Genomic DNA, 11,881 nt, shown 5'->3' on the forward strand with positions numbered 1-11,881 from the left:
TAGAGAAGGAATGATATTTAAGAATCATTCATTCAGAGATGAAGGGAGGTCTTTCTTTTGAAGCCAAAGTAAGGTCAAGGTCTGCTGTTACAAAAGTTTCCCCTATTCCCAATATAGAGATCTTCGCTACAAATAAAATAAAAAAAGTGGCCCCAGATCGTGTGTCTTGAGTTAGCTTCCGAACCAATAATTATGCCTACTTTCTTTTGACAGGCCACCGCCAGAATCTTCTTCAACATCACTGAAGGTGGCTTCACTTCGTCTTCGTTGAGACAAGGTAGAGTTCTCCTGTATCAAACTTGAGCCCAGTAGTCATAACGTTCTCATTGCTGAAATTAGCTCGTTGCGGATCAGCACATATGTAAGCTCTGATTCTACCTGTACTATTGGCCGACAGAAGGTCCTGGTCTTTAGTTCAGCGATACTGCAACTGTTCAGCTACGGCACTTGGGTGAGGACAACATCTGTTCCGTTCCTTCCAAGACGAAGCAAACCGATTGGCGAATTCCCTCTTCGCGTGCAAGAAATTAATCGGAAGGATTTCTATCCTCCAGAAGTGAGAGTTCATTAATAAGGCTCTCGATCTAGTTCAAGGATTTTTCTACATGTCTGTAAAAACTTGCAACGCACATAATCGAAACTTCAAATTAACAAATAAAAACGTAACACAATTCCATAGTACAATATAGTACAACAACTTCACACCTCCGAACTGTGTCAATATCGACACTGGGTACTTTCGTACTAACCAATAACTATGCACCTTCATTTCTGTTGTTTTTGATTTAAAAATTTTAAATGCCATTTGCTACACCTGCTATCAATAAAACGCAGAATATAGGTCATGAGACATACATACATACATACTAGTATTAGTTTCTGCGGCTGCTACCGTTGTCGTTCGGTTGTCATTGCGCCACATGCTTGCTGCGTGTAATTATCATAGCAAAACACCGCGTAAAACTTGACTGATGGCTGCGGTTATAGTGGCGATAGCAGTGCAATGTCATGCAATACGAAAAAATAATAATAAAGTGCATGTTAAATTTTTTTTGTTTTTTTTTGCCGAAAAAATGTTAAATATTTCATTGCGTTTATCAATCAAAAAAGACAAGTGCGGTAATAACAATAAAAAATCATTATAAACTTATTAAACTGTAATGAGTTAACAATTTTCGACACAACAACAACAGTAAAATGCATTCAAAAGAGGAAAATATGTATGTATATTTATATATAAAATATGTTGCTCCACTATCGCGTAAAAAAACGGAAAATAAATTCTTTCAAAGCTCGCTTTGGCCGCTATGCGCCAGCAACTACACCGGCGCTCTTTGAAATGCCGCCAACTCAACGTTAAGCTGCAGCGCGATTTCGTTGTTATTATTTTTGTAGCAGTTTTTCTGTAGTCACAGTAGCATTATATACACATAACACTGCAATATTTGCTTTAAATTGTATTTTCGTTTTCAATTTACAGCATTTTTTCCAAATTCACACATTTAATTATTTTTTTTTATTATATTTTTTCTACATTACGTGCATATATTTTTTTCTAGTTCACTTTTTGTTGCAATCAGCAAGCGCCAACTTGCAGCATTGATTACTATATTTTTGTTGTTGTCACAAAATATTTCACATTTTGATTTGTTACTGCAATATACAAACATGCAAACATGTAGATATGTCAGCTCTTTGTTGTAACTGTTGTATTTGCTGTCGTGTGGCGCACGCGCACGACTTCGCTGCTACTACGAACATATTGACAATTGAAATCGATCATTTTTTGAGCTCTTACTCAATCGCCTGCTTACTAGCCACACGGTAGTTGTTAGTAAAGCTCAATTGCTGAGCTGTTGTCTTCAGTATTGAACGGTTAGCTGGCGGTTGCATTGATCTGTTTGATCAATACTTTTTTGTTTCGAAATTTTTTGATTAATTTGCCACAATAATTTGCCCTAATTATAAGCATAAATGTCTGGCGTTACACATTCAAGCAAAATTGTTGTAAAATTTGGTTTTTTGTAATAAGAAAATCAAACAAATTTGTTTTCGAAAATATAGGGTGACTTTAGAACAAGAAAAGTATTATATCATAATTTTCAAAGCAGTAAATATTTTTTACAAATTTAAGTTATGTGTTTGTAATATAGACCAAAAGTTTCCTTTCATATCATTTTAAATTTTTGAAAAAAATCCATATTGTATTATATTGACAAAAGGCTACCTAGTTGTCAATACAAATAAAACTGAACTGGGGATGTTCTCCTTCCCTCTTTGGCGGCTCTCGGCTTCACTCTGTTGAATAGGTGAAATACTTGCGCCTCATCCTTGATAGAAAGCTATTATTTAAGCTCAATATTGAGGAGAGGGTAAGGAAGCATTAGCTGCCTTATATTACTAAAAAAGAGCTATTGGAAAGCACCCTTCGTCATAGCCGATAAATTCAATGCTGCGAATATTGCTATCAGACTCTTAGAAGACTCTTAGATTCCTTAAAAAAAAAATTTTCAAACATTTCTATTCTTTTCGCGCACCTTGTTATCTGAAATTGTCATTTCTGCTATTTTTTAGCCCGCCAGCAATACATGCAAAGCATATCAATACACTGCGCTGTGATTGTTGCGCACGCGCGACCATTGCTTTTAATAGCTGCAGCATAATAAGCGCAATGCGTCTTACTATAGCTTTAGGTTCAATAGCAAAATGAATTGGCTGTAAAATATAGTTGGCAAACATAGTGCATAGCGTGTAAAAGTAACAGTTACACTTACAACTACAGTAGTCAACCACAATGACAGACTAGGAAAAGGCTGACAAGCAGCACTACTTGTTTAAAATTGTGCGCTGGCGACCTCAAGACGCCAGATATATTTTCAAGCTACGATATATTTTTTTATGTCTGTTTTAAATATTTTTTAGTTATTTTTTTTTTAAATTATTTTTTATTTTTATTTTTTTAATTTTTTTTAATATATTTTTTAGTTATTTTTATTTTTCTTTTGTTTTGAAAATACTATATATTTCACTTGTGGTGCCATGCAATATGAAACGGTTCACTTTAGCCGCCACGTGTAGGCGTTTGCCTAGCGCCTTGATGGCGGCATTCTTTCATTACTACCGCTGCCGTAAAACACCGACTGCAGTTGCTAACTATTGTTGTTGCGCCCCAGCGACCTGCCACCATTTGGCTGGCCTTAACTGTTGCGTCAACCAACCGCAACGCCATCGTCACCGCCGTCACCGTTGCCGCCTCTCACATCAGCCGCGTGCTGCCAAATCAACTGCTTGCAACATGTAGCGTTGTAATTTGGCCGCAGGCGCTATTTGTTAGCTGCTTGATCGTTGTTGATTTGCAGATTTGCTGGCGTTTGCAGCCAACTTAACAAGCAACAAAGCAGCTGTTATTAGTGTGTGCTTGTTATTGCTGTTTTGTAGCTCGTGTTTCGCATGTTGCAGGTTGCCGCATGCACGCGCACTCTCACGCATAAATTTTGCATTCGCATTCGTAATTAAACGGCGGCTGCCAGCGTAAACGAACTGTCATACAGGCGCGCGCACGCATACTCACATACAAACAACCAGATAGGCATACGCGGCTATTAAGACGTTGCAGCAGGTGCGGAAAGGTTGACTGCCGGTTGGTCAAGCAGTGAGCGTGCGCGGCAGTCAGTCAGTTACTAAGTCAGCGTTTGCGGCGCACAAAAACAATAACAACACTTGGCGTACTTCTTTGCTTTGCAATATTTGTCTTGCATATTTTCGGTTTTATTACATTTTTGGGCGAAAAAACTACTTAATTTCGGGTTATTAAAATGTATGGCACAAACATTAAGTGTGGCAGTTGGTCGCCGCACATATGCACACAGACACAAGCGCATTTTTTCGTTAAGCGTTGTAAGCTTTTTTCGTTTTCTGTTATTTTGCATATTTGGTCGGCTGCAAATGCACGGCGGCGCGTGACACACTTGTTGACGCCTGCGCAATTGCATTTCTCTGGAATATTATGATTATTTTTAATGCTTGGCCAAACATGCTGTTCGGTTGGGCAAATATACTTGCTATATTATATTTTATACATGTATTAGAGCGGCTTTGTTTACAGCGAGCAAAACATACGGAAAAATCGTGTATGTGGAAAGTGTTCTACGAAGTTTTCCAAAGTGACTACAAAAAGTCGGTTTCGAGCCAGCGATTTTTAAGTTGAAGTTTTTTAGAGATCATAAAATTTTGTTAGTTAGTTTTCGAATGAAATTTAATACGTAAATGCACTTTGATATTCCAATCATCGTTTGTCGAACTCAATCAGATTGGGCAGCTATATCAAATATCGCCCTTACAACCGATCATACAGATTTTTTAAGCTTTACCTTAAAATCGCTGACTCGAAATCAGTTTTAGTTCTATATTCTCTCAGGTAAAATTTTTCAAAATGATCCGCTGAACATTTAACGCATACGTGATTTTATAGAAAATAACGACCCGCTCTAATGTATATATACGAATTACACTCTTTATAAATATTAACAAAAGGATTAGCTTGTCTAAGCTTTTTGGCTAAAAACGCCACATTCTCAATGCGTTCGTTAATTCCAATTGGCTAGGTTTGGCGCATGCCACCCACATTAATGCTGCATTAACGGCGTTACGCTATGAGTTATGCTATTAAATATTTTTTATGTTTTGTTTTTGATTTGCAATAAATATTTGTACGGCACCTTGAAGGCGTTAATCTCTGCTACATATGTATATTTATATTTATTTAAACAGCAAATTTAATTTGTAATTTGCTGGTGTGGCAACACCTTTAAATAAGCAATTTGATTTGTAGCGAATTAAGGTCAGACACATTGTTCAACTTTGAATGGCAAATTTTGCCAAGCCATTGGCAGGATTAGTGTTAAATTACTTTAAAATATTGATGCGGGCAGCAGATAAGTAGATATCGGGGCACAAAAATTCGGCCTTCGATACGCAAAGTTGAATTGAGTTTTAAATATTACTGCGAAGGAGAAAATAATTTGCAAATACTAAACACAAAACAGATTTCATAATGAAAGTTTTAAGCTTTCAGTACTAAATATTCCACATCCCATCAATAACTTTTTATAACTTACACTTTCTTTGCGCCTATTACCACCGCCGATACCTTTAAAATATTCATTTACCTCCATATCTGCTTTTATTGTACTTTTTCCTGGTTGGACATCTTAAAAGAAATCAAAATAAGAGGATCCAGAGGGTATTTTCGAAAATAGGATGATTTTGAAACTCAAGTCTTCTCTTTTTATGCCCTGAACAGAATATATTAGGTAGTCGAAAAAGTTTTTTCGCATTTTGTCAATAGATGTAGATGCTGTCATACATCCATTGACAAAGTAAGCTCAGTTCAATTTTTATGCCTGGTAAATCCAGCTATTTGTCGTAATAATTTGGTAATTTTATGCACTTTCCCAAAAGTTACAACATCCAACTGTACATACGCATAGTCATAGCCATGGTAATATTTGCTTTGATTCGTTTATAAACTTGTTCACTTCAACAAACACCTGATTAGAATTAAAAGACATAAAATTAAAAGTGCCCAAAAGCCATCACAGCCACTCTTAAAACGCATAAATCCCTCAAGCATGTCCATATAAACACATTAATTTTTTTCCAACATATTCTCTATTGCACGAAACCTAACAACCACACACATTTTAAGTTGACTATTTCGCATGAAATCCAAAAATAACCAATTATTTTTTTACGCTTTTTCTCTGCGACATATTTACAGCGACTCAATTTATCGCATGTCCTTCGATTTGGAGCCACTGGAACGTGCCGTTTGGGCAGCGCCGCCCGAACAGATCGGCATTTGTCAGGTAAAAGGCCAGTCGGAGCGTTTGTGTCGCAACTATGTGCGCGTACTGCAGAGCTACGGTGAGAATCAATTGTACGCGTGTGGGACGAACGCCTTTCAGCCGCAATGTTCATGGCGCCAGGTTGGTACTCAGACACATATGTGTCTTAAGCAATAAGCGAAAAACCGCAACATATTCACACCAAAAAAAAAAAACACAAAACAAGCGCACAAGCTAACGACAATCAACAACAATCAACGCAACCAGCAATCAAGCAGCGTTGGCATAAGTGCACAACAGCAAAATCTAATAAAATATAAAAAAATCGCATAAAAAACAAAAACAATTCGAAATGAATAACCTGTGTAATAAACATTAACAGCAAATATTAGCAAGTTGCAAGTTGCATGTAAGCTGGTGGGTTTACCAGTTGTTGCTTGCTGCTTTGGCTTGTTGTTGCACTTTACATGCTTGATTGCTGGTTGCGCGCGCTGTATTAGCTGTATTTGCTTAATTCACGCGGCAATCAATAACTCATTGCATTTCGTAAGCGCTTTGCTTGTCTTGTGCTGTCACTTTGCATGCTTTATTTCATTTACTTTGTTTGTGTTTCGCATTAGATGGAGAACCTTACCATTGTGGCCTATGATAACGGTGTGGGAAAGTGTCCCTTCAATCCGCAATCAAGCATCACGAGTCTAATGTCCAGCACGGATAAAATGTTTGTAGCCACCGCCACAGATTTCTCGGGTGGTGATCCGGCGATTTTGCGCACCGAAGTGCAGCCGAAGAAAATCGTAAGTTCGTTGAACTAAACTGTTTACGTATTTTTAATAATCATTACTTTTCTCTGAATTTCCTTACAGTTCGGTTATCGCCACATTGTGCGCACGCAACAGTACAACAACAATTGGCTGAACAATCCACATTTTGTGGGCAGCTTTGAGGCGGGCAACTTCGTTTATTTCCTCTTCCGCGAACCGGCTGTGGAGTATAGTAGCTGGGGCAAGGTGAGTGCTGTAGTCAAAACCTATAAAGTGGCATATCTTCAATAAAAGAAACTTTTGTTCTGTCTTTCTGCAGATTATCTACTCGCGCATTGCCAGAGTTTGCAAAAATGATGCTGGTGGCGATCAAATTTTGAAGAATAGTTGGACCTCCTTTGTTAAGGCGCGTTTGAATTGCTCGCTTCCCGGTGAATATCCATTTTACTTCGATGAAATACAGGGCATGACGTACTCGGCCGATGAGGATGTACTATATGCGACCTTTGCGACACCAGCGTAAGTACTGTTACAATTTCTTAAGTTCTTGAAATTAGTTCATCGCGTTTAAGTTTTTAATTAAAAAACTCGAAATAGATAATAATAAACTAAATATTTCCTCAAATTACCTTACATAGCAATAGCATACACGGTTCAGCAGTCTGTTCCTACAATCTCACCTCTATAAATGCCGCATTTGATGGTCCGTTCCGTTATCAGGACTCCGCTGATTCCGATTGGCGCATCGTAGACATGCCACATCGCAGCCAGTTCCAGTGCGAGACGCCAGCGCCGGACATGCGCTACAAACGTCTGCTCGAGTCTTCGAAATTCCAACTGATGGCGCACGCCGTGCAACCGATGACCGAACAACCACTGTATTATTCCAAATTGGAACGCTTCAAGCACATTTCTTTGGACACGCTACAAACGAAAACCGAAAAGGTGCATGTGCTGTTCGTTTCGACCGATGACAAACGTATTAAGAAGCTTTCCGTCAAGCATCAGCTCGAGGAACGACGCGCGCAAACTTGTCTGATTGAAGTCTGGCAGTCGGCGGAGTATAATGGTGCGGACAGTGATATTTTGAAAATGGAGTACTTGAAAGTTACAGAGTCGCTCTATCTTGGCACCGAACAGGCACTAATACGCATACCGGCACAACGTTGCAGTCGTCATGTGTCGCAGAGCAGCTGCTTAAACGCTATGGATCCTTATTGCGGTTGGAATGAGTTGATTGAGCGTTGCACGCCACAAGAGCTGGTACAACAATTGAATAAATTCTGGCTGCAACCGGACACTTTGCAATGTCCCATTTTAAATGCGCCCATCGATGGTGCTTGGTCCACGTGGTCGGAGTGGTACAATTGCAAGAAGCACGGCGATGATGATGGTAACTGTATGTGCCGCACGCGTGAATGCAACAATCCACAACCACAAAATGGAGGACGCAGCTGTGATGGCATCACCACGGAAGTAACAAACTGCACGGTGCATGGTGATTGGACTAACTGGTCGGAATGGTCTGCATGCTCACAAACTTGTGGTATCGCAGTTAAAACACGTCGACGCACGTGCGGCAACCCAAAGCCAGCGCATGGCGGACGCACTTGTGTCGGTGATGATCATCAAGAAATGTATTGCCGCCATTTGCCACCTTGTCCCACGCCCAAGCTGCAAGCCATCGACGGCGGCTGGGGTCCATGGGGCGTGTGGAGCGAATGCAGCACACAATGCGGTGGCGGTTTTCGCATACGGCGCCGTGAATGCAACGATCCGGTGCCACAGAACGATGGACAGGAGTGTCCTGGCTGTGCTATCGACTACGAAGTCTGCAATGTGCATGCCTGCCCCGAAGTGAAGAGGTTAAGTTCGTGGACACCTTGGTTGGTGGAATACAATGACAGCCGCAAAAGCACCGAAACAAGTGGCACATTTGTGGAGCGCCGCTTTAGGTACGCCTGTCGTGGCAGCAGCACAGATGTGAATAGTTTGCGCATAACATTGGCTAAGGAAGAGACGCGCACTTGTCATGCGGACGGTAGTTGTCAGCGTCATCATGAAGTTTATGGCGCAACTGTAGCGTCAGCGGGCAGCTCGTCTGCAGTATCCGAAGAACGTGAAGAGCATAGTGAATGGGGTCCTTGCAGCGCCAGCTGTGGCGGTGGCATGCAATATCGTTTACGCGATGGCCCCGGCAGTGGCAAGCATCGTGGACGTCATGCCACACAGGCACGCGTCTGCAATATACAAGCCTGTGAAGAGGCGGCGGTGGTGCCAGCGACGAACCTCAATGAAGTGGTGCAGACACATGAATGGAGTTGCTGGACGGATTGGTCACCTTGTTCGGTTACATGCGGCATGGGTTTGAGGCGACGCACTCGCCGCTGCTTAGGCGGACACGATAAACTATGCAACGGCAAAGCGATCGAGGAGGAAAAGTGCGCCATGGCACCTTGTACCGGTAAGTGCCGCACTGTTATTAATTTCGTTTTGCTTAGTAGTTTGACAAACTTTCTATTACTTACAGACTTTATTGGCTGGAGCACGTGGAGTCCTTGGTCGGAATGCTCCAGTGAGGGCATACGCATCAGACATCGTAAGTGTATGGTGGATGTACCAACAGGGGCCGAGTGCCGTGGTGCGGAATTCGAGAAGACCGCTTGTGTGCCGAGCGAATATGAAGGTGTGTTTCAACAAAAAAAAGTAGAGCTAGTTAAGCAGCTTCTACTTAATAAAATTGCATTCCCAAAATTACTCACGAATCACTCATGTCTTAATTACACTTCCGTTTCTCTTGCAGCCTTACGCCTTAGCTCCAGCGCCTCCTGGCCCTGGATCATATTACTCTGTTCCATAATCTACGTCATCACTATAATCGCTACATTCTATCTGACTAAACGTTTCATAAAACCCGTCGATTTGGCGTTGAATAAGAATAACACGCCGGCAGCGCCTAGCTATGACTCCTATGCCAATCAGTATTCCAGCCTACCCACAAAAGATGTAAGTTATCACACATATGCCCAAATCAAGCACAATAAAAATAAGTTCTAAATATCAGCAGTCTCTAAATTTGCAGATCTACGAGGTGCGCCCGAAAGTGAAGCGACAGTCCAGTTTCAATATGTGCTCACCATCGCCGTCGAAGAGCTGCAACACGGGCACGCTGACGCGCAACAATATGGCGCACAATCACACGCCCAAAGTACTGGCGAAGACCTACAATGACTGCGAGACGGGCACGCTTAAGCGGAACTCGCATCAGCTGAATAACTATCGCTCGAATATCGACGACGAGAAGTTCTAGTGGTGACAAGTGGAACTTGCGCGCCAAATCGCGCGGAGAGCGTGAAGAAGCAGCAGCTGCAAATACATATGCGCGCTGTTGCCTAGTGAGCGCTGTGGACTCCGGAGTCTGGTAAGCTTGTGTGCCTTTCATTTATTAAGTAAACTCGTACCTTTGGTCGCTCAAATGTGCTCTACGCTCCCTGGCAGCTAATAAAGACGCGTCTTAAGCTACACATGCATTTGTATGTGCTTTAATTGTATAACTAAAGTAGTTCTTGTGAACATGAGACTCATCGTGGAACATTGCATAGTATCATTTTGTGTGCCATCAGAGCGCTAAGTCTGCCACAAAACAGTAAAGGATAGTAATTTAATACAAAAAATAAAAAAGTAGTAATTCAAGTAGCATATTCAACTCGAATATGTTGATTAGAACATTGATCTACAGTAAAGTAATATATTTTTTTACAATTGTTGTTGTAAGTGCTTTGCTAAATTCAATTTCGTGCAGTGAAGTGCATTTAGCGGTTAAGCCAGTATTGACTCATATTGAGTGCCTATATTTTTATAATTAGCATATAATTAATTATGTGTATGTATTTATCAAGTAGTTAAGCTGTCAGTTTTAAGTACGTTCAATTTAACTGTTTCTTGCAACGCAACGAAATTGTCGAGGAAACAATTTTAGCTGCCAATTTCGAACTTTTTTTTTAGTACAAAATATTTTCAATAACTATATATTTATGAATGCCTAATTTATTTATGATTTTATACACTTTATAATTTATTTCACTTTCAGGTTTAAAGCCTAGTTTTCAATTAATAATTGTTTTTTGTTTTTTTTTTTTATTTATTACTCATCGTTTTCACGTGATTTATAAAAGTTTTGTCTTTTAATTTTCTAAAAATTTGTTAAAACTCGCTTGTTCTTTCTATTATTTTTTGGACTAAATTTTTAACGCTCAATTTATAACCAAATTAATAAATTTCTTTAAAAAAATTGTGCTAATTAAATTTTAGTTAATATGCAAAATTTAAACCGCAACTCTTCAACCCTAATTTTCTTTTAAATACATACTTTATTTTTCATGTTCAGCAAATTATAGTAAATGTTTGTACGTCAAAAATTATGTTAATGGATCAAAGCAGCTGAAATTGTTGACTAAATTTAAGTATAATCTATATTATAGTTATTTTATTTAAAAAATGTGTAAATAAATGTATTATCAAATAATTTGTTTAATTAATTTAGTTTAAGTTGAATAAAAAAAATATACATACAATAAAAATATTTTAATGTCACTAACAGAAATATGTGTTTCATTTATTCGTAAATTGCGCATTTTACAGAAAAAAAAGGTCGAAAAACTAAAAAAAAAAATTTTATAAAAAAAAAATTTTATTAAAAAAAAAATTTTTAATTAAAAATGTTTATTAAAAAATTTAATTAAAAAATATTTTTATTAAAAAAGTCTAATTCCATTTTAATAAAATAATTTTCTACAAAATTAAAAAAAAAAAATTAATAAAAAAATTTTATTATAAAACATTTTTATTATAAAAGTTTTTATTAAAAAAAATGTATTAAAAATATGTGTATTACAAATTTTTTATTAAACGTTTTTTATTAAAAATATTTTTATTAAAAAAGTTTAATTCCATTTTTAATAAAATAATTTTCTACAAAATTCCAGTAATTAAAAAAAAATTAATAAAAAAAATTTTATTATAAAACATTTTATTATAAAACATTTTTATTATAAAAGTTTTTTCTGATAAAAATTTTATTAAAAATATTTGTATTACAAATTTTTTATTAAAAGTTGTTTATTAAAAAGTTTTTTATTAAAAAGTTTTTTATTAAAAATATTTTTATTAAAAAAGTCTGATTCCATTTTTAATAAAATAATTTTCTACAAAATTCCAGCAATTATTCAAAAAAAAAAAAAAATTGATAAAAAATTTTTATTATAAAACATT

The 11,881-nt window shown here is 37.9% G+C and overlaps 1 protein-coding gene across 4 annotated transcripts in view; it reads left to right on the plus strand.

Moving 5' to 3' along the window:
- Window positions 1-11,213, plus strand: part of LOC105229436 (semaphorin-5B) — a 100,413-nt gene extending 89,200 nt beyond the window's left edge. For 3 of the 4 annotated variants that reach the window (XM_049459051.1, XM_049459049.1, XM_049459050.1), the window contains 8 exons: window positions 5,780-5,987; window positions 6,467-6,643; window positions 6,713-6,856; window positions 6,930-7,129; window positions 7,249-9,074; window positions 9,141-9,296; window positions 9,414-9,616; window positions 9,678-11,213. In XM_049459051.1, coding sequence (XP_049315008.1) covers window positions 5,780-5,987; window positions 6,467-6,643; window positions 6,713-6,856; window positions 6,930-7,129; window positions 7,249-9,074; window positions 9,141-9,296; window positions 9,414-9,616; window positions 9,678-9,920 — 3,157 coding nt within the window. In that variant the 3' untranslated portion in view covers window positions 9,921-11,213. The remainder of the gene's footprint in view (window positions 1-5,779; window positions 5,988-6,466; window positions 6,644-6,712; window positions 6,857-6,929; window positions 7,130-7,248; window positions 9,075-9,140; window positions 9,297-9,413; window positions 9,617-9,677) is intronic. The other variant, XM_049459052.1, reaches the window with a different exon arrangement.
- Window positions 11,214-11,881: the final 668 nt, after the last annotated feature.

Source organism: Bactrocera dorsalis, chromosome 5 (assembly GCF_023373825.1).
Source record: "Bactrocera dorsalis isolate Fly_Bdor chromosome 5, ASM2337382v1, whole genome shotgun sequence".
Lineage (NCBI taxonomy): Eukaryota > Metazoa > Arthropoda > Insecta > Diptera > Tephritidae > Bactrocera > Bactrocera dorsalis.